At 41.3% G+C, this 23,977-nt stretch overlaps 1 protein-coding gene across 1 annotated transcript in view; it reads left to right on the forward strand.

Moving 5' to 3' along the window:
• SLC9A9 (solute carrier family 9 member A9) overlaps positions 1 to 23,977 on the forward strand; it is a 647,485-nt gene that overhangs the window by 526,675 nt on the left and 96,833 nt on the right. Inside the window, exon 14 of the mRNA XM_055569424.1 lies at positions 5,701 to 5,780. Within this exon, the coding sequence (XP_055425399.1) occupies positions 5,701 to 5,780 (80 nt within the window). The remainder of the gene's footprint in view (positions 1 to 5,700; positions 5,781 to 23,977) is intronic.

The following is a 23,977-nucleotide window of genomic DNA, read 5'->3' on the forward strand; positions in this document are numbered from 1 at the left end:
TCTCATGGAAGCCCATGAGGTAGGGATTGCATCCACATCTCACAGAGAAGACAACAGTTTCAGAAGAATAAGCCGCTTGCCCCTGATCACACTGCAAGGGAGAAAGTCTCCATCTTTTAAAGGAATAGGTACCAAAGAGTCTGTGAATCTACGTTTTTAAATCACCAAAGTATTATACTTACCTGAGCTGATTTATTTTCACTGAATTAACTTGAATCCTTTGTACAGACAAAATTAGTTTTGAAGCAGTCCCCATCCTTTTTTTGTGGTAGTGAAACCATGAGTTTAGCCCATCTGGTTATATATCTGTGATGTCTAAGTCTCCTCTTAGCAGTTTTATTCATCCTTATCTGGTTGTTTCCTTCATTTTTTTTTTTCTCCCTAAGCATGTATTTTCTGACTATACCTTCTTGGGAACATTTATGAATTTATCATGGTGTGGGGAAGGTAGAAATGTTTGCATAAAATACTTGATATGTGGAGGCTAAGAATTAATTTTACTTTTTAAAACATAAATTTAAAAAAAATTTCCTTTTGCCCCTCAATTGTATATGCCCCCCCCTCTTCAGAACCCAGAAATCTTTCCCTTTAGGGACAGAGACTCTAGTCCTCTTCTTGGTCATCATAAAATCAAGGCAATAAATTTGAAATTATCACATGAATACATCTCCAAACTGGGGGAGATGGCAGGACAAAAGTACTGCTATCAAATTCCATTCTCACTTACTACTGGAAAAAGTGCTCTGGAACCTTGAGGAACCCTACAGACTTATTATGATAATTACCTGTCATTGTCATCATTCTCTACAACCTCCGTTGACTTTAGTATTGAATACGAAATCTTGAGAAATAGAAAGGAAAATCTTCTCTCTCTTAATCCACCGAATCCCCATGAAGTGAGGAGCAATCCCATATGATTAGCCCAGAGCAGAGGTTCATCTGGTTCACTTAGCAAAGGTCCCTCGTTTGAATATTGATAGAGGAATGTATTTACATTGGCTTAGTTCTTTCTCACTAAGGTTAATACAACAAACAATCCCCTCTTGCTTCAGTGTCTGGTTTTCAAAGATTTCTTGCCAGAGCCTTTTGTTTTCTCTCAGGGGTCCAAATAAGCATAAAACAAAGAGTACCTTCATAATTTCCCTCTTGCTCCCTCTCTAGGGTGTTGCTAGAGGGGTCACTTAAAAGACAACTACTCACTCCCTACTGTGCTCCGCCACTTCCCAACCTCTGATCTATTCCCTTGTTTAAGGAGAAAAAGGAAAGACATCAAATGCCCCGGTCATTTGTACATTTTCCCAGAAATAGAGGATAATAAAGGAACCCGAAATTGCACATATATCAAACACTCTGCCTCTTAGAAGTATCAAGGGCAAATAAAAGCTAAGATTCAATGCCCTTGAATCTCCAGTTCCCATTTACAGCTGTGAAACATGAGGCTCACAGTTGGAAAGTGTATCATTATTATTGAATGGGAGACAGTCGAGAGAACTCAAATCTTGGTCTTCAGTTTCTGGATCCTCTGCTTGTTCCAACATGTGTGCCACTTCCTCTCTGGCATCCAAGAACTCAGAAGAGAAGATATATTGCTAACAATAAAGAAAATATCACCATGTTCCAGATTTTTCTGATGACTGCTCACATCCATTGTCCTGGGGTGTGATCTGATCTCAGCTTCAGAATGATCTAGGTAAATTGATGCTACCTGCTCTCCTCTGCCCATCTGGGCCCTCCCAGGGGCTTGCCCTCTGTGCTGCCTCATCAGATACTTCCCATGTTCCTGGGTGGCTGCAAAGGCTGGCCTTCCCTTGGAACATTTATCTTCAACCCCCAGTGAACAAGCAGAGCACATAGTGGACTAACTCATTTATTTCTCCTCATTTATTGATGGCCTTTCATAACCAAGTTATTAAGTCATCAATAACTTCAGAGAAATAAATGAATGGATCCAGAACTGGGCCAACAGATATTTAAGACACACTCTGAACATTTTATCTCAGATCAGCAGAAAAAGTCAATGCTTGGGTCCTCAGTGGTATTTTCCTTACCTGGAAACACATGTTCTATATTTTATTGTAATGGAAACCCAGTTTATTTCTCTAGAAAGTAGTGAAATGACTAACATCTCCAGTATCCCAAGTAAATTAAAGTTTGAAAAATAGATTATAAGTGTTAACATTTTTTCCCAAAATACCATCTAGTATGTGTTGCTCTCATCAGCTGGCAAAAAAAAAAAAAAATAGTTCTGGAATATTTGCCAGAAATAGATTATAAACTTTCAGGAGTGTTTGTAAATTCTGATATTCCCCTCAGGAGATAAACTAAAATGAAAAGGAGATGGAAAAGGGAGTGAAAGGCAGGGAGGGTTTCTAAGACCCTGAGAAACCCTTGAAACCAGTATTTAGGAGTCTAAAGAAATTTATAACACTAAAGTTAAGTTTCTATACAGATAACTTTCTGACATATCAGTGGTTCAGCCACCTGAGAGGAGCCATGCATTTTCATTATGTTTGGGGGTATATACAGCTGCTCTGTCTCAACCTTGGGTTGAGACATTTGCTCTAGTTTGCTCTTCACTAACCCTGGGACCTCACAATGAGAATCTTGGCTGCTGCTGAGAAGCCACAAGTGTGGTTGGAAACCTCTCTGTGCCACAGTGGCCTCAGTTTCCTCATCTGTAAAGTGGGAATAATATACAAGCAGCACTTTGAATAGTGTCTGGCACATGGTATCTGTTCAAGAAGTGTCAGCTGTTATTGTTGTTGTCATTAATGATAATACAGTATTTTCTATATGCTTAGGACCTCAGAAACCAGTCAATCTAATTTCCTCAATTCATTTTACAGACAAGGAGACTGCAACCCAAATAGCTTATCAAGCAATGTACATTCTTTTCAACATTTAAAGGCTGCTTGAGAGACCAGCAGAAAGAACATCATCTTTGTTTTTTATTAACTTTTTATTTTATATTGGAGTATAGCCTATTAACAATGTTGTGATAGTTTTAGATGGACAGTAAAGGATACTGTCATACATATACATGTATCCGTTCTCCCCTAAACTTCTTTCCCATGCAGGCTGCCACATAAAATTGAACAGAATCCATTTTGTATATAGCAATGTGTACATGTTGATCCCAAACTTCCTAACTATCCCTTCCCCACTCCTTCCCCCTGGCAACCAAAACTTTGTTCTCTAAGTTTGTGAGTCTGTTTCTGTTACAACATCATCTTTAGAATCCATGAGTCATACATTGAAATACTAGCGCTGTAGCTTGCTTGCTGTGTGACTTTGGACTCACCTCTTCTCTTTGAATCTCGCTAGATCCTCACTTGTAAAATAGGTATAATACAACTTACACTGATTGATTGTGTGAAAACTGAAAAATAATGACTGAAAAAGTTAATGACTGGATAATGTGACCAACACACTGCCTAGGAATTAATGAGCATTCCATAGCTGAGGACTCTTACTGCAAATATCATTCAACTGGGCTACTGCAGAGTAGGGGCTAGAAGCTTAGGCCCCTGATTGCCAGCTAAGCTCACCACTACGCAGCCCACCTTAGCTTAGAAACAACCAACCAAACAAAAAAACAGAAATTTGCTTAACTCCTTTCTATCAGTTTTCTTCAATGACTATCTTGTCATCAGTGGATGTTACTAGCTATCAAAATTAACTATGCCTCTTGATGGATTAAATTTATAACTCCTTATTGTTCTTAAAAAAGAAAGCAAAGAAAGCAAGAACTCCCCAGTGTTGGCCCTAGTTTAGTTTTCTACCTAGTTTAGTTTAGGGAGAACAGTTTTACTCTCCCAGCTGTGCCCCAGCTGCTGACCTGTTTGAGAGATGGTGACTCAGAAACAGCTTGCAAATGTTCCAAGATGATGATGAAAACACTAAGTTTAGCAACAACTTTGCAAATCTGACACCTTTTGCAAGGTAGAAATAGCTAGAGAAAGGTTCAGGGAAGAATGGAAATTGAACTGGACACCCTGGTTTCCTTTTAGTGGAAATGTAATGAATAAATTCTAACTCTAGATAACAGGGCATGGCATTCCAGGTGTATCAGAAAACAGATCTATGGAACTCAAACATCCATGGAAAGATCATGGATGTCCCACTGAGGAGCTTGGGGGTGGGGCATGTGGTCAGGTAAGTTTGAGAAAAGCTTCCCTCTCAAAAGTTTACAATGCTCACTTATAAATTAAAGATTCTAAAAATTTCTGTAAATAGCAATCCTGCTTAACATGCTCAAACCCACCTTTTCCTGAATGATTAGCACAGGATTTCCATCAACATCACATGGAACAGTGGCATGCTAAGGAACGCTATTTAGGAAACTGTTCCGTGTTGGAAATCAAAGGTCTTCAAACACCAATGAGAAAGCCTGCCTGTTTGGGTTCTCATTCTATTGTTGAGTTTCTGTTTCAATCATTTTAGACAGAGTTTAGATGGCTGCCTAGAAAGGGATCACACGTAAGCTTTCTTACATCCCCATTTCGTTTGAGAGGCATGGAACTGAAGCCCCTGCTGTGACGTGTGTTTTGGAGCAGAATCCAGCCTTTTGTGTTCAGTTATTTATCATTAACCATCAGTGGTACTGTCTGGAGAGGGGAATAAAAAGTAAATACATTAAATGAAGCAAAGTAACTTAGATTCATCTAAAGGCTGGCTTGAGCAGCCCGTGGTTTGTCACTGTCTTCCATGCATCCTGATTTCTTGAGAGTGTTCACTTACTGGAGGACTGTGAACTCTTGAACCATTTGGGGATGGAAACCAAGGGTCCAAACAAAGCAATGAAATCCATTTTAATATATAAATGCTTTTAATGATGGAGATAATTGCAACTGATTGAAGTCTGGAATTTTTTTTTCTTAATATGTGAAATGGGATACAAAGAAAAAGATTAAATGTCACTGAATCTCCTTCATACCACACTGCAATGTTCATTATCATCCACCTTTATAAAGTTCACAAAAAATTTTCACCTTTTCCCTTTTTCTTGCATTTTTATCATCTACTGTTACATAATCACCCACCAAATGCTTTCTTTTTGTCCTTCTTAATTCCTTTTCTTTATCCCTCCCACTGTGGTCCCTTTGGAAAAGAAAGGGGAGGCAAGGGGGCTGGGAGATAAACACATTCAGTTATTATAGGCTACTTAACAAGAATGTCTATTTCAAAACTTCAGAATTGAAGGGAAAGATATCAAGAAATTAACCAGGGCCTTTGGTAGTGATCTATCAAAAAGAAAATGAATTAAAACTAGTTTAACAATGATTAGACTGTTAGCCCTTTAGTCTTGACCTTTTGGTAAATCATAAATAAATACCATCCAAATTTGAAGGAAGTAACTGCCAAATTCCCACAACAGCAATCTGACAGAAATATCATTTTTATTGGTGTCAAAAAAGTGGCATTTCTAAGCTGTTTAATAAAACAGGGATTATTAAGAAAAGTAAATGTTGAATTATGCCACAGGAGTCTCATCCATATGGCAGGATCTATGAGCTAATTGCTTGGCAGTTGCTTCACCATTTAGATAAAAATGCCTCTACCTGGAAAGTTTTTTTTTTAAGTGGTTTAATTTGATATATAGTTAAAATATACTAAATATATACTATATATTAATGTTGATATGTCAGTATTTTATATTGATCATTTCTCTAATGACTTCTTCTACTGTCCCTTCTCCAGGAAGCAAATAATTTGGGTAAAAGCACGACAAAATCAGAGAGTGCCTGGCTCTTCAGAATGTGGTACGGCTTTGACCACAAGTATCCTTTGATAATGATCATCTTCCAGCTCCTTCTCCATGGCAAAGATGAGCTTTGAGCACTTCATCACTGAGGTATGTGCCTCTGCTCTGCAAGAAACACCAAAAGGTAAAGTGAATTTGTGACCAAATTTAACCGAAAGAATGATTTCAAATAATCAAAACGTATGTCATTTATACTTAACGTGTTGCGAAGAGCTAACGTGAAATCTCTCGGAAACATCTGAATTTGGTGTGTGCGTGACAGTCTACAATTTCCTAATGCCAGATGACAAAATCGTGGAGTCTTGAAAAATGGACCTATCTTACTAATTTTACTGTTCATCCCTTTGTAAAAATATCATATTTCTGGTGGAGTCAGTCAGGATGACAAAGCTCCTTCACCCTTCTGCTAGGAACCCATTTATCTGTTTTTGTTTCATGCTGTAAAAAATGAAAGGGGAGGGGGAGAAGGGAGAAGGAATGGTCCAAGGAGAAGAGTGAGTCCCGTCATCACACTGTGAAATAATACTACTTTGTTTTCCAGGAAACACTTGAGTAAGTTTTTTTTTTCTAGTGAAGGGCAATTTTAAAATTCTAGCAATCAGTGTAAACAGGGTGTCTCAGATACACGTTGCCATGCGACTCACAGGGCTAAGAAGTCAGGCCTGGAGGGCTTTGCCATTGTGAGTTGCAGTAAGCGGTCCATCTCTAATCCCAGGCAAAATTGCCACAGAAGAAAGGCAAGAATTGCGCTGAAAATTGAATGTGTTGGGTCTTTGTAGTTAGTTTTCCACAGTCACAAATCCCTCTCCTTTCAGGGAGAAAATGTCAGTCACTGGGTGATTTTAAAGCAGCTTGGCAGTGATTAAAGCCACAGCGGATCAGTGGGAGAGGAAGAAGAATTAAGAACGGGTAAAAGAAAGTCAAAGAACAAGAAGAAGAAGAGGTAAAAATGGAAAGGGAAGAGGAGGCAGGAGAAATACAGGAAATTCACAGCAGAAAGGAAAATAAATTAGAGGAATGACTGTAGAAAAATACAAGTAAGAGTGACTCGAATAATCAAAAGGTTAAAATTAGAAAGCAATTCTGGGAAAGTAGAGCATTCCAAGAATTATGAAATAGAGATGTGGAAGGTAGAGGCTTTCTGAGACTATGGTTTTGTTTTTCCATATTCCTGTTATCTATGGACAAATACCTTGTCTTGCTCAATCCTGAGCTTTCGTGGACGGTGTAGGCTGCCGCCACCCTAAAAGTGGCCCATCTTGGCCATTAACTGCCTCCAGGAGGTGCTGGTACCGTATTAACCACTCACTGGTCCCTGGCTTTTAGCAGGTTTTGCAGGTTTATGTTCCAGGTTGTGTTTCTTCTAGAAATATATCTCCCCTGCCATTGCTTAGGTATCAATAACCAAATTTGTAAGAAGTTGTAAAAATCTGGCTAAAGAATACATATAACGGCTGCTTGGTTATGACAAAATGTACAGGAAGATAATGTTTTGGGGTTCTTGGACCCGAGATCTGACTTGTGTGAACAGAGGCTTCCCCATCCATCCAAGCAAAATGTGCTGGATACCAGCTCAGTGTCCTACAACTCGACTCATTCCTGACATTGCCCATCTGGATACAGTGTCAGATCCTCTCAGGTAAGGGCTCGGTCCCACAGGGCTGCTGCTCTCACCACTTCAGATGCCAGCCACAAGCCCAGGTTGCTACCTATGCTTCCAATCTATCGGCTACGGGTTGGAGGTTCCATGACCTCCTCCTTGGATTCGATTAATTTGCTAGAAAACGTCACAGAACTCAGAAAAACATTTTACTTACTAGATCACTGGTTTATTATAAAAGGATATAACTCAGGAAAAGCCAGATGGAAGAAGTGCACAAGAGAAAGGACACGGAACCCCCATGGACTCTATGGGTACACCACTCTCCCCAAATCTCCGCCTGTTCACCAACCTCTAAATTCTCCTCAACTCCATCCTTTTGAGGTTTTATGGAGGCTTCATTGCATAGGCACAATGGATGAATCATTGGCCCTTGGTGACTGAAATCCATTACCAGCCCTTCCCTCTTTCCCAGACGTGGGAAAGGCAGGGCTTGAAAGTTCCAACCCTCTAATCACATGGTTGGTTCTCCTGGTATCCAGCTCCTGACCTTAGACGGGGTCCAAATGTCACCCATTAACATAACAGAGGATGCCTTTTTGCTTTCATCACTTAGGAAATTTAAGGGTTTTAGGAGCTCTGAGACAAAACTAGGGATGAAGACCAAATTGATATTTCTATGGCAAATCAGAAATTAGATAAAAGATGGTTCTGTTCAAATTCTGACAGTGTTGTAAGGAATGCTTTACAATGAAGAAAAGAAACAAAATGGAAAAAAATAACTGGGAGACAAGAAAATGAAAGTGGCAACCCTCCCCAAGTTTTATCTTAGAGTAGTTACACTAAATTCAGATGATGTCATAGATTTTGTCTCACATTTCACCAGGGGATTATTTCCATGTGATTATGGGCAGACTAGCAAAAAATGAAAGCAGACTTAACACTCTTAGTAATATCTCTTCTCATGGTAATTTGTCCTCCTGTGCATTCATTCTAGAAATTGCAGGACGACCATCACTGCATAAATATATTTTCTCTTAGACAACAGAGCTTTTATATCCCAGTTGTGCTCTGAATTCATACCCAGAGAGTAGCAAAACCTACAAATTTCCACTCTGTACACTCTTGATTTATCTGTATTTTTAGAGATAAATTATTCTCGACATTTATGTTCATCCTGTTGTCCCCCCAGAACCCGGGTTCTGTGCCCCCATGGACCTCATGGGTAGGCTATGCCAGGTGCGATCAGGGTACAAGTGATCTCCCTGTTCCAGGGTCAGGTTGCCTGGCTCAGGCCAAAACAGAAATTGTGAGGCCGAAAGAAATGGACCATGCAGTTTGGAGCCACTCAAGTTTCATTTTAGTAAAACTGCATCCTGCAAATGAAACGTCATAAAGAATTACTGACAAAAGAAAAAGAAGAATAAATGAGCCTTTGTATGTACCTTTATCAGTCAGCATTCTCCAGAGAAACAGAATCAGTAAGGAGTACACACGCACACACGTATACATACGTACACCTATACACGTACACATACACATGGGTTTACTTCAAGGAATTGGCTTATGAGTTTGTGAGGGTGGCAAGTCCAGAATTTGTAGGGTAGGCTCTTAATCTAGAAACTCTCAAGCAGGAGCTAAGATTCAGTAATCTTGAGATTTCTTCTTCTTCCTCAGGGAAACCTCATTTTGCTCTTAAGTCCACTCAACTGATCAGATGAGACTCACTTAAGTTACTGAGGATCGTCTCTTTAAAGTGAACTGACTGTAGATGCTAACCACACCTACAGAATCCCTTCATAGCAACACCTAGATTAGGGTGTTGTTTTTTTAATTGGAGTATAATTGCTTCACAATGTTGTACAATAACATGAATCAGCTATAAGTATACATACATCCACGCCCTCTTGAGCCTCCTTCCCACCCCTCTAGGTCCTCTTACAGCACCAAGTTGGGCTCCCTGTGTTAGACAGTGGCTTTCCACCAGCCGTCTATTTTCCTGTGGTAGTTTTAGAGTTTGATTGAATAACAAGGTAAAAGTGTCACTGTACTCAGTTCACATTCAACTGTTGTCCAATATTCAGACTCAAGGAAGAAACATCCTCAACTCACCATCAGTATCAACAAAAAACAAGTCACTATTGCTCATATAGTTTTGTTTTCTTTTTTTACTTTATCATAGCATAATTAATATATACTAGTGTTTTTGTTCAGTCACTGCATCATGTCTGACTCTTTTGCAACCCCATGGATTGTAGCCTGCCAGGCTCCTCTGTCTGTGGAATTTCCCAGACAAGAATTCTGGAGTGAGTTGCCATTTCCTTCTCCAGAGGATCTTCCTGACCCAAGGATTGAACCTGTGTCTCCTGTGCAAGAGGTGTCTCCTGCCCTGCATGTGGATTCTTTACCTCTGAGCAACCAGGGAAGCCCAGTTAATGCACATGCATTCCTATAAAAATTTTCCAAAAGCTACAGAAGAATAAAAATGGTAAAAATCAGCATTCCGTAAGGATGAACAATGGCCAAGGGCTGTGGTGCGTGCTTCACATGATGATTTCATGTCACCTCCGCAGCTCTGTAGGCGGGCGGGAGGGTCTAAGGGTATAACACCACACAAATGGACTACTGATTGTGTCCATCTCTGATGAAACAGCCTGAGCTCTCTCATTCAGGAACGTTGCTGGAAGCCTATGGTGCCAAAATTGATGATTAATTAAGATTGCATTATGATTCCCTGTGGGCAGCAATTCTGAGTCATGCGATGCAAAGCAGAAATTGAGAAGGGGAAGATGTTACTGCACACCAGTGCTTTGCCATCAAGAGCATGATTTTGTTTAATCCTAATAACCACCCTTTCAGTTTCATTCTCACAAAGCCTCTCTTTGAGGTGGAAGAAACAAAACCTCAAAGGACTTAAATAGCTTTCTTAAGGTTCCATACCTAGTGTCGGTTCCATGGTTCAAGCCCAGATCTATCACAGTCTAAAACCCATAAATACCCTTAAATGAACTTTATCATTAACAGCTCTGTGTCCTTGATAGCCCTTATTTACATGCAAACCCCATCTCCATGCCTTCAGAATGTCAGTATTAAAGCAGCAACTATTATGACTGCTCACATTGTGTCGTGCAGAGCTCACATCTCATACATTTGTTGACTATATATGGGGTGATGCTTTGAGAAGACTCTTGAGAGTCCCTTGGACAGCAAGGGGATCAAATCAGTCAATCAACCCTGAATATTCATTGGAAGGACTGATGCTGAAGCTCCAGTACTTTGGCCACCTGATGCAAACAGCTGGACTCACTGGAAAAGATCCTGATGTTGGGAAAGATTGAAAGCAGGAGGGGAAGAGGGTAACTGAGGATGAGACGGTTGGATGGCATCACTGATTCAATGGACATGAACTTGGGCAAACTTCAGAAGATGGTGAGAGACAGGGAAGCCTGGCTTGCTATAGTCCATGTGGTCACAAAGAGTCAGACACGACTTGGTGACTGAACCCACACAAGGTTAAGGATCCCGGTAGGTCACCCTAAGAATACTACCACTGAGGAGTCTCCAAGTTTCTGAATCAGGTTCTCAGCTTTTCAGAGGCAGAGTTCAATATGCCAAAGACTCCAAGAATGGCTTAGTTTCATAGAGATGGATGCACTCTAGCCAAGCTCCAGGAAGGACAAGTAGAAAGCAAACATCAAATTCCTAAATCATTATAGGTATCCTCATGGCTGGGAGGGAAACTTTTTTTCTTTGTTTCTTTACTTTTAAATTTATTTTTGGCTGTGCTGGGTCTTCGATGCTGCACATAGGCTTTCTCTAGTTGCAGTGAGTAGGGGCTACCCTTCACTGCGGTGTGCGGGTTTCTCACTGTGGTGGCTTCTCTCGTTGTGGTGCACAGGCTGTAGGGCATGTGGGCTTCAGCAGTTGTGCTCCCAGGCTCTAGAGCACAGACTCAGTAGTTGCGGTGCAGCTTCTTAATCGCCCAGTGACATATGGGATTTTCCCCATAAGTGATCGATTGACACACGGGATCAAACCCATGTCCCCTGCATTGGCAGGCAGATTCTTAACCATTGGACCACCAGGGAAGTCTGGGGAGGGATAGTCCTTCCCAGCCTTTGGAAGAGTCAAGTCACAATCTGGTCCCTGATGTCCCTCTGGCCCCCTCTCTTCGTCTTGCTCACTGCTCACTCTACTCCAACCCCCATGGCCTTCCTGAGATGCACCAAGCACCTCACTGCTTCAGGGCATTTGCACTGCTCCTCTTCCTGCCCTCTCACTTGGGATACTCTTCTCTCAGACATTCACATGCCTCCCTCCTTCACCTCTTTTATCCAGCTTGGCAGTGAGACATTCCAGGTTCCATATTTAAAGTAGCTGTCCCAAGAGAAGCACTTCCCCACCCCTTCCCTGCTTTGTTTTTCACCGTTATGCTTATTACCATCTGACGCCGTGTGTATTTTTTGTATTTGTTATAATATTCTCCACCAACCAGGATATATGCTTTCTGGGGACAGGGATCTGAGTCTGTACTCAAGGCATAGAATAGTATTTAGCACACCGTGAACACTCAATATATATTCTTTGAATGAATGAAACAAGCAAGCAAGCAACATTTTCTATCCAGGGCACCTTCATTCTACACATTGATGTAACAGAAAAATCCAGTTAATTATCTGAAGGTTGCTAAGTGTGTATGAAAACAGAGCAAGGCAGAGCAGGTAATCTTAGTTGTTTTCACCCAGGTTACCTTTTAACCCCAAAAAGCACACCCCCGTGGACACCCACCTCTCCCCTCAGCCTCAGTGTCCCTGGCAGTGACAGCCGCCACAGTCCACTTGGATCCCTGTTGCCTCACTGATCTCCTTCCTATGGTTGGTCCATTTCCCTTAGGTTTAATTAGTACACCTGATCTCGTCTAGGCAAGCCTGGCTCTGGCTTAGAAGCCATTGTCTGTCTGAGAGACTGTATCTTATCTCAGCAATTGTGTATTGATTTTATTTGTGTATAGAAGTCAGAACTTTAGAGCTACCTATCATCCTCACTGACAATCTCTTATAATGAGAAGAAATTGATGCCCCCTTATTCAGATTTTAAGACACCGGATAAAACGGCTCGCTTAGATTCACAGTGTTGCAGCTTGTGTGGGAGTCGTAGGTTGCCCCGTTCAGTGGTGACTAACAATGCTGCTGGACTGTCTGCTTCCTACTGTCTCTCTGTTTTATCATTTATCATCTCTCTCCTTAAGTATGTGTATATATTTCTTCTACAAATGTGAATGACGGAGGATAAGAATGACCTTTTCCAAAATAAAAAGCACAGCCTAAAATCATTTTTAGCACTTCCTGTATGCCGACAACCGCCAAACATAAGGAGTTATCCTGTGGTTGCCAACACTTTACATAGTGTAAAGAAAGCACAAAGATAACAATGGATTGGCAAGTTGACACAGTAACAGAATTACATAAAGTCACGTGGATGAAGACTTCCTTCCCATCACTGGTTTGAAATGAACTGTGCACTGAGATATTACTAACAAAATATAAGACCCATGGCAGATGTGTGGATGCTGTGGCATTTGAGTTTTCCATTAAAAAGGCTGGCAAAAAAGTGGCAGATGCCAGACCCCCTCCTGGACCAAAGGGTGACAGATTGCCTTCTAGGAAAAGTCTAACGTGAACATCAGGATAATCCAAAATGATGCTTGGAACCAGGTATTTAATGGACTTAAATGGAATGGCATTGTAGTCTTAAAAGAAAAAAAAAAAAGAAGAAGGAAAAAGAACACGTTTCCTCTCAAAACTTGACAGAATTCATTATATCCCACACAGACATGCTTATTTTAAATCATAGGTATGAATATTGTGAGCAGCAATTTCCATTTTAAATGATAATCACTGCATTGCAGTTTTTTCTTACTCTGACTAGCTGAAGCATCTATGAATTATTTATTGGATTGGTACTGTGGCCTTGTGAATGACTTGAGTTTACTTCGCAAAAAACTCTCAGAGGAACAAGGAATATTAGCTCTGTGATTCCTGTTTTATAAATGAGGCAACTGAGCCCAAACGAGGGAAAAGGCACCTCCAAGGTCAGTGAAGGACTTGGAGGCAGCATTCATAATCAACAAAGAGTGGGCTGTGCCCACCTGAAGAATCCACGGGTCCCTGTTGCAGGAGTCCCTGCACTGAGCACTAATATGCGTGTGATGCTATTGTTATAAGTGTGCCTGGCCTACAGTTGGCAGTCTGACATGATAGCTTCTTGAGTAGCTCATCAAAAACTTGACCAGTCTGTAAGTAGGGTGTGTTTTACTTTAAGCAGAAATCCAGAAGGATAGCAGAGGATATAAGTAAGATGCTTTTTGTTGAACTTATTGAGTGCCTACTATGTGCCAGACAACATACTCGGTAGGTATGAGGCCAATAGCAAACAAGGTAGGCAAGGTTGACTTTCCTGAGGTCTTGCTTATTTGACTCATTAAAACCAGTCATGACCCCAAAGCTCCTTGAAACGCCAGGTGATCTTTAGTGCTGGAAAGAGAGACATTGGCACCACCAGAGTTTAATGGGGGGAATTTTTTAGGGAGCCATAAATTAAAATAATTTGTCACCCTTACTTGCAAAATGTAACCAGATACCTCCATAAGTGGTTTCAGAAAGCACCAAAATTTCATACTATTTGAAACAAATGTAAACAATCAGCTTTCTGAAAACTCCCTCTAAATACATCGCTGATGGTATCCCACATGAGGATGTACATGGCATCATAACTGCCTCCCTCCCAGGATGCTGGCTGTAGGGAAGAGCTGAGCTTCAGCACTAGTGTGGCCGGCCCTCTCACGCAGGTGGTTAATCCCTTGGGCATGCAGCTTGGTTTTGGTCATCCTTGTCCTCACAAATGCTAATGTAGAAAGATCTTGTAGATAACCTTTGATTCAGCACTTAAGTGTAATGAAATTAAAATTCACTAAAAGAAAACACTAGCTTCCTGGATCCTTGTGTTCCTTGACTGCTTGGTGAGACCCAAAGTAGGGGGATGTTATCAGTACCTGGCAACAGCTGTCTTTGTTCAGGTCATAACTTCGCTCTTCCATAATTTCTTCTTCCATATCATGGGAATAATAAACACTATGCTCTGTTTTGGTTAAGTCCATTGGAAAAGTTGGCCAGTTATTTACTCAGCTTTGTACTGATGGCAATTTGTTCAATCATCTCTCAGAGCCAAAACATGATTAAAACAGTTAAATGGTGCAATTTTCTTCAGACCCTGTGGCCTAAATACATTGAAGTATTCCATAACTGGACTGAAACTTTTATGGAGTCTTGACAAGTGACTACAAGCATGACATTGTGAATTGTTGCCCGAACATGTTGCCTAACCTACTGTGATTGTGGAAAGTTGTGGATCCCAAGATGATAATTGAGTTTTTTACAATAATCTCAGGGTTCTGTAAGAGGTTTGGCATCCTTGATTTGTTTTGCTTTATCCCCTGTAAAAGTTTTAATAATAATTCTGTTAAATGAGAATGCTTTCTCATTTCATCTTCCCTGTAAGCAAAATGAAAATCTGAATTTATGCAAACAGGAAATCAGGTGACTCCTCCTCTTCTAAAATAGATTCATAAAACAAATTTCTTTAAATCCATTTTTTTGAAAAACCTTTTTTTTCCAAAACAACTAGTTTTATTGGTTTCTGTGACATTTAAGATGGACCTGTCTCATTGTGGCTTCTTCTTTGTCTTTGGATGTGGGGTATCTTTTTTTTGTGGGTTCCAGCATCCTCTGTCAATGGTTGTTCAACAGCTACTTGCAATTTTGGTGCTCTCTCAGGAAGAGATGAGCACAGGTACTTCTACTCTGCCATCTTGAACCAGAGGTCCATTTTTTTTTTTAATCTTTTGAGCACTTTCTCATTGCAAAGCGCAATGTTAGGCTTTCCTCTTTTCTGTTTATTCGTGTATTCATTACATGTTTATCAAGAGGCTACCGTAAGTCATGTACTATGTTGGGCATGAGGAATACAGCTGTTGACAAGTTCTCACAGAGCTCACATTCCAATCTGGTTCTGTTTTTAAGTTTCTGATTTACAGATGTCTTCCCAGAAAATGATAATGGTGTAAAGGAAGATAAACGTCGACATTCTACTCTTGGTTTTTATCAAATAGAGGAAGGTCTGGCTCCGGGTCAGGGTTTGTGGATTTATTGTAGCTTACTCACTTACTAGATGTGTCCTTTTAGGAAGTTATTTACCCTCTCTGGGCCTCAGTCTCTCAGCTGAAAAATGGGACTAATCCAAGTCCTTACCTTATAAGTTTGTTTTGAGGTTTAAATGAGTTAACCCAAAGCACTCAGCAAAGTACACAATAACATGAGCTATATTATTGTCATTGCTACCTGTTGATGTCTGTTTCTCTTAAAAGAAGGCATCATGTAATGTAATTAGTATTCACTGTCATTTATTATTTCTGGGTGACCAAAATATCCATGATCGTGTAGGCCTGTAATAATTTTTAGTTGCAACAGCCATATTGTAAAACAATAAGAAAGTCTCAGTATCCATAAACCAAAGCTTCCACTCGGGTTGTAAATCAAATGCAACTCTTCTGACTCAGTTTGAGTCAATGGACATAGCTGGGTGTTCGACACCTGCCTGTGTCCCCTGTGATGTGCATGTGAGTGTTTCATTTACGATTTTTCTAAGTTATAGTACTTCATCCCATAGTTATTTTTCTGGAAATGACACCATAGAGAGCAATTTTGACCTGACAGAGAAGTGCAGCAATTTTTCTGCCCACAATGGAAGCTGTACAAACCTTCAATGATAATTATTCCTCTTGGACCTTCTTGTGATAAAGGAAATCTTTTAATTGCACCTGTTAGGTGAAGCCATCGTGTTTTGTCATTAGCGTTGCAATGTTACATTTTGAAGATTTCTAGGCCAGTAGGTACTGGATCGTTTTATTAGAAATAAAGAAGAAGGAAAAAATGTTAAGGTTGAGGAAAAAAAAATATATATATATATTATCTTAATGTGATCAGTTTTGAACTTAGTCTCAGGATTTCATCCCCATAGGGGAAAAAAAGAGTATTTTGTTTAAATTGTCTTTCATTGCTACTTGGTCACTCCTTCTCAATCGCAGGAACCAAGCCATTTACAGGCTGACAACAAATCCATGCGTTATCTGAGACATGTTAGCAGCATGAGCCTTGGTTGCTATGGTTCACATATTCTCACCTGACAGGGAGACAGAGGCCAAGTCTATTTTGTGGGTGGCAGATACTCAGCCCTGATCTGCATATGAAGCTGCCACAGACATAGCACAAGGCATATGGGCAGACATGGCCCTGCTCTGATGAAAGTTCACTCCACAAGGCGGATGGGGATGGCATATTCTCAGCATATGTCACGCCAGCTCATGAAGAAGAGTGGGTAAAGAGGTGTATGTGCTGGTGGCGAATGGAGGAAGAAACTGTAGGAGAAATCACTACTGTTCTAGTCCTGTGGGAAAGAGTCCAAGGAGGAACTGGGATTTCCTAACATGAAATTAAACAATGGGAAGGGAAGAAGAGTATTCTGAGCAGAGGGAATACCGTGGAGAGAGGTCTCATGACAAGTGTGGCATGAACAGCTCATAGAAGCCTGAGTAAAGCTGCCTGAAAGACAGAGTTGGGAGAAGAAAGAGGAGGTAGTCTCCAGAGAACTATAGTGTCAGCCCATGGAGCAGAGGAGGAAACTCTTATTCCCTACACCTAGTGCAATCAAAATTCTCTCTCACTGGGACTTCCCTGGTAGTCCAGTGGTTAAGACTTCGCCTTCCAATGCAGGGGGTGTCGGTTCCATCCCTGGTTAGGAAACTAAGACCCCCAAATAAACAAAAAATAACTCCATAAAACAGATGTGATGTTGTAACAAATTCAATAAAGACTTTCAAAAATGGTTCACATTTTTTAAAAATCTTTAAAAAATTCCCTGTCATCGGTATTAACTGTTTTTCTTTGTTTGGTTACTCAGATGGCTAGCAGTAGAGTAATGTGTCACAGGCTAAAGAACCTTGAGAGTTCCTTTTCTGGCACAAATCTGATTCATCTGCTGACAGTCATTTATCAGGTACCTACACATTTAATGCTCCCAGAATTAAATGGAATTTTAATATTTCCCCTGGAAAAAATAAATATGTTGTTTAAATTACCTTTAATCATTTTAACTAAATTTAGCTTTAATACTTCTTTTACAGAAAAGAAAAATATATGAGTATGCTTTCTGGCTTCTTCTGAAGCCACAGAGATAAATAAGAAATGGTGGTTGCCCTCAAGATAACGAGGTAGAGACAGCAGCCACCACTCTAAGAACTATATTAAAGTTATGAGCAAAAAGTATTATGGAAACCAGAGGTGTGTGTAACCAATTCACCAGTTTTAGAGAATCAGAGAATCTGCACGGAAGTCACTTTGAAACCAGAGGGAGAAAAAAAGGGGGGAAGAAAGAAAGAATCTGTAAGGAGCTGGACTGAGGATGTGAAGAGCATTCTGACAATAAAACAGCTCAGGCAGAGGCACAAACAGGGTGTGAGATGTTTGGAAAATGGTAAGAGTTTCAGTGCAGCTAGATCAGTGGGAAGTGAGACTAGAGAGCTCTCATGTGGACAGATTGGGCTGGACCACACGTGCCATAGTCAAGAAGATGGATTTTATCTAATCGCCAGTGAGAGACCAAGGCCTGGCTTCAAGCACAGAGTCGCACAGTCCGTTTTGCTATAATGAGAACTCACAGCTGTGCGGAGGGGGTGACAGGGAAAACCGTAAACTTAGGACAGTTCTGGACAGTTGCTCTCAAGAACACCCACCTGTTTTCTGTGTGGATGAAAATGAGGACAGGAATGTTCTTATTCTTCTTTGAAAAACATTTGGGAACATTTGATACTTGTTTCAGGGACTTCCCTGCCAGTCCAGTGGTTAAGATTCCACCCTTGCAATGCAGGGGGCGCTGGCATGATCTGGTTGGGGAACTAAGAGCCCACATTCCTACCCAGTGTGGCCAGAAAAACAAATAAATAAATTATCACTACAGCCCTATAAAATAGGTCATTTAAATGTGTGTGTGTGTGTGTGTGCGTGTGTGTGTGTGTGTTTCAAAACCAGGGTTCTGTAACAACCTAGAGGGCTGGAAAAGTTGGGAGCTGGGAAGGAGGTTCGAGTAGGAGGAAACATATATAGGTACATGCGTGCTAAGTTGCTCAGTCTTGTCCAACTCTTTGGGACCCCATGGACCCCATGGCTACCCCATGTAGCCCTCCAGTCTCTGCTGTCCATGGGACTCTCCAGGCAAGAATACTGGAGCCAGTTGCCATAGATCTTCCCAACCCACAGATGGAAACTGCATCTCTTGCATCTCCTGCATTGGCAGGTGGGTTCTTTATCACTAGTGCCACCTGGGAAGCCTCAACATATGTACTGATGCTGCTAAGTCACTTCAGTCGTGTCTGACTCTATGCGACCCCATAGACGGCAGCCCACCAGGCTCCCCCATCCCTGGGATTCTCCAGGCAAGAAGACTGGAGTGGGTTGCCATTTCCTTCTCCAACATATGTACACCTATGGCTAATTCATGTTGATGTATGGCAGAAATTTAACCAATATTGTAAAGCAATTATCCTTCAATTAAAAATAAATTTAATATATTTATGTTTCAAAACAAATATGTTAAAATAGAAAGGTGTCATTTCATTAAGAGATTTTTTTTTTTAGCTTCCATTAAGGAAAATGATCTGGTGGTGAAATTGTTAGGGTGTACCAGGAGGTTTTCTGGTTCAAAAGCCAACTGACTCAGCTTAGCTTCTAGTCTTACAGTTCCCTTCCCATGGTCAGAATCGGGAGCACCTCTGACAGAAAATGTCAGATTAAAAATCACTTTCAAAGAAAAGGCTGTTTTCTGTTCCCAAACTGATAAACTACAATGCCATCAGCCCTCAGGCCACACTCAGCCCTGGGGTTAGCCACTTACCAGTGGTAACTGATGCTTTTGAATGTAGGGGAAGAAGCACAAGAGAGCTAACCATTTTCCAGAGGAAACAGACACATCCTCAAAACATTGCCTTTGACATTCATTAAAGCCATTTCCTTGGAATTCCTTGAAGTCCACCAGTGTGCTGAATTTCTCTGACCTGCTGCCTGTAAACATAGCCAGAGCTGCTTTCCAACTTACAAGTAGTGTTTAATAGCTGGAACAGGAAAGACCACACGTAACTGCTGTGTCCCTTTCCTCACTACCCTTTCCTGAAGCCACAAACACCTCTCCCCACATCCCTCAGCACCAGCAGCTCTTGGTTGCAGGTGCCAAGCTCTTTGCTTTTCCTTCCCCTGCTTCATGTAGACAAAGGTCATACTTGCAGCTCCCAAGAGAAGGCCAGGCTGCCTGCATGCCCTACGAGAAGAGGGGACCCCTCTCAGAAGCAGGGACCCCACATCTTAAACAGCATAAGCCCAGAAGCCTGGTCTTTAGTTCAACCACTTCTTTTTCCTTTATTATTATTATTTTTTTAAATGTTTACTCTCAGTCTCAAGTCCTCGGGCCTTCTCTGAACCGCAGTGTTCAGAAGATGAACATTATGGTAATTGGTGATTGCACAGGCACTTTGCAAACATCAAGTGCTTCATAAAGTTGAAATGATACCAAATCCAGTGACAGTTTTATAGGCCTGACGGCCCTCAGACTCACTACGCAGATATAAACAAAGAACTTTATTACATTTTTATTATTTTTAAATTCTAGCTGATTTCCTGCTCTATTCAGGATTATTATGAGCACACCAGTCTCTTCTCAGTCCACAGATAGGCCTTATTGAGAAATCTTTCTCCCCAGATCTCTTGCGCTCACAGTCCCATTCTTCTGAAGATGATCCACTGTGAAATGGATGCATCCCATTCCTCTATCAATTAGCCTGTTAAGAATCCCTGTCCTTGCATAATCTCACGTACACGTGGAAGCCACAAAAGTCAAACTCATAAAAGCAGAGAGTAGGGTGGCGGCTACCAGGGGAAATGAAGAGATGTGGGTCACAGGGGGCAAAGCTTCAGTCATGCAGGATGAGTAAGTTCTAGGGATCTAATGTACAGTATGGTGATTGCAGTTTGTAATTCTGTACTGTGTACTTGAAATGTGCTGAAAGTGTACATCTTAAGTGTTCTCACCACCAAACAAAAAAGGTCACTATGTGGGGTGATGAATTTGTTAATTAGCTTGTGATAATCCTTTCTCAGTGTATAATTGTTGTTATTCAGTCACTCAGTCATGTCCGACTCTTTGTGACTCCATGGACTGCAGCATGCCAGGCTTCCCTGTCCTTCACCATCTCCCAGAGCTTGCTCAAACTCATGTCCCTTGAGTCAGTGATGCCATCCAACCATCTCATCCTCTTTCACCCCCTTCTCCTCCTGCCTTCAATCTCTCCCAGCATCGGGGTCTTTTCTAATTAGTCGGCTCTTCGCATCAGGTGGCCAAAGTATTGGAGCTTCAGCATGAGTCCTTCCAGTGAATATTCAGGGTTGATTTCCTTTAGGATTGACTGGTTTGATCTACTTGAAGTCCAAGGGACTCTGAAAAGTCTTCTCCAGTACCACAGTTCAAAAGTATCAATTCTTCACAATGTATATGTATATCAAAATATCACTACGTACACCTTAAAATATATAGTATCTTTATTTGTCAACTATTCCTGAATAAAGCTAGGGGAAAAAAAAATCTCTGTTCTTGACCCCCCAAGCAAGTGAAGGTGGTGTTCTTGCTCTCCAGCTGAGGCCTTCCTTCCTGGCCTTGCCTTTGTATGAGGCATTTGTGTTCCTAATAGGAACTGCAGCTTAACCCCCCCAATGAACACAGTTCTCTTACTAGTTCAGTCTTTGTACAAATCTTTGAAAATTTGAAGATCTGGCTCGTAGGCCTGCCTCTCAGCTGTAGAACCTCAGGCTCCAGGCCTGTTCAGAGCCAACATTTTCTGATCTACAAAATGAGTATAATCATATCTGCCCCACTTAGTAACTACAATTTTCCAATGGAATAAGGTAAGTGAAACCACTTTGAAAACTCAGAAATATCAAACAAACACAAGATGTGCTTAGTAAGTTTTTCCGCATGAAGCAAAGGTCACACGTGAAGGTAAGAGTGGGTGCCTGGAACAGACTGAAGACAGCAGCTTGGCCCATGTAGGGCTGGCCGTAAGAGAGGAAGGGATTAAAAGGCTTTTCTTGGGGAAATCTGTGGAGATTTTGAGCATCACATCAGGTGAAAATGTCTGGATTTGATTCAGCAGCTAATGGAGAATCGGATGATCTGTAGACAGGAGTGACAGTCTTGTTTTAGAAAGACTGATCTAACAGCATTGACTAGGGGAAAGAAACAAGGCCCTAAATGGAACTAGTTGCAATGGGACTAGAAAAAAAAAGAGGTAGATGCTAGAAAACCCTTGCCCCCAATCCATAGAATTTGATGCTGCATTACTGAGGGCAACTGTGCTGCAGAGAGGAAGGTCCAGGGAGGTGCAGTTTTTAGGAGGTGAGGGGCTGCAGGTAGCTGGGGGGGTGGTCCAACCCTCTGCTTCTGCCTGTCATGAAATGGGAGGCAGGAAGACTTCAGGAAGTCCCCTACATACAAATGAGTTCCATTCCAAGAGTGTGCGCCTAAGTCCAATTCATTCAAGTTAGCCTACGTACTCAACCAACACAATAGGCTATATAGTACCGTACTGTAATAGGTTTATAATACTTTTCACACAAATAATACATAAAAAACAAACTTAAACAATAAAGAAAAATTATTAATCTTACAGTACCTTCAAAAGTATACTAGAACAGTACAGTAGAGGACTTCCCATGTGGTTCAGTGGTAAAGAAACCACCAGCCATCGAAGGGGGTGCAAGAGATGCAGGTTCAATCCCTGAATGGGAAAGATGCTCTGGAGAAGGGAATGGCAACCCACTCCAGTATTTGAGCCTGGGAAATCACACGGACAGAGGAGCCTGATGAACTACAGTTCATGGGGTCACAAAAGAGTTGGACACAACCTAGCGGTTAAACAACAGCACAATAGCTGGCCTACAGGGGCTGGCATACACTTTCCCTTTGCATCTTTGAAAGTTCAAAACAAAGTTTCATAGATAAGGAACTCACTGGATCCTCTTGGGGAGAGGATGAGTGGTTGATCCCAGCTCCCCCAGGTAGAAACCTGTTTATAAGAACTTGCACCATGTTCTTATTGAACCTGTTCTTTGGGACAAATGAGCCACTGGGCCAGTCGTGCCTGGCAAATACAGTTCTCTTGACCTCTGAGTGAACTTGGTTTGTTCTCCTGAGCTGCTCTCTTACAGGGAGATGCTCTACAATTAAAATTCGACTCAAAAAGAGGCAGAACACTTATTTTTAGTATTTTATGAAAATTAAGGCTCATCAATTTATCTTCTATTTGCAGACTTTGCTTAAATTAAACCTCAGGTTAAGTTATGTTATGAATACAGCCCTGATACCATATCCTACCAAGTCAAGTTCAAAATCATTAGCCTGGAGCAGCATGGGGGTGAGTCTAATAGCTAGGTTTGGTTATCTGTTACTTACTAGCTGTGTGACACTGCAGAATTTACTCAAACTCTCTGAACCTTAATTCCCTAATCTGTAAAATGATGACGATGATCACGATAATAATACCTATCCCTCAGGATTGTTTTAAGTTTCGCAATGTTAAACATATGTAACATAGAGCTTAGAAAAAAATAGACCCTCAATAAAAGGCTGCTATTGTTACCCTTATTCAGGGATATGAATTGATGTGTTCCACCCTCCTTCCTAACCACACACTACAGCTTTCCCTAATTCCATGGGCTGAGGCTTAGCCAGCCCAAGGACAGGGGTTTCTAGGGCTGACCTGGCAGCACCTATTTCTGCAGGAGCAAAAAGGCAATTTTTACTGCACCTGTCTGTTAAGCCCACCCACAGGCTCTTTGGACAAAATAACTTTGTTCCAGCTTAACAGTGGTCCAAAAATGCCACGTGTCCCTCACTGGGAGTAGGCGCACAGAGGTAGGACCACTCCATGTGTATGTACCACTTCGGTCACCCTGTATCCAGGGATTGGGGAAAGACAGGGTTCCCATGGCTGCAGTCAGCTGAGACCCGGGGCAGCTGATCTCGTCCTGCCCCATGATCAGAAGAATCCTTGGGAAATCCCATCTGGCCATGAAAATAAAATGCTTATGTTTCTATCATAAAATATGATTGCAAGCATTACATTCAAGCAATTAAGTGAATAGAGTATTCTTTGTGAGAAAGTCAAGTATTCACCAGCTAAACCAGAAATCATATTCAAAGAGTACGCAGCTGGGCCCCAGAGATCACAAAGCAGCAAGATTATGAGTCATGTGTCCTGGTTTGGGGTCCTGACTTTGCAGGCTATGTAAGCTTGAGGCAACCCATTCCAGCCCCAAGTCTCCTCATCTATGAGGACCTGGAATGCCCCTTTCTGTTCTTCATTTGGTTGTTTTTTTTATTTTTGGCTGTGCCATGAGGCATGTGGAAGCATGCCTACCATGAGTTCCCTGACCCAGGATGACCTGAACTCCCTGCAG

This window comes from Bubalus kerabau, chromosome 2, assembly GCF_029407905.1.
Source record: "Bubalus kerabau isolate K-KA32 ecotype Philippines breed swamp buffalo chromosome 2, PCC_UOA_SB_1v2, whole genome shotgun sequence".
Lineage (NCBI taxonomy): Eukaryota > Metazoa > Chordata > Mammalia > Artiodactyla > Bovidae > Bubalus > Bubalus kerabau.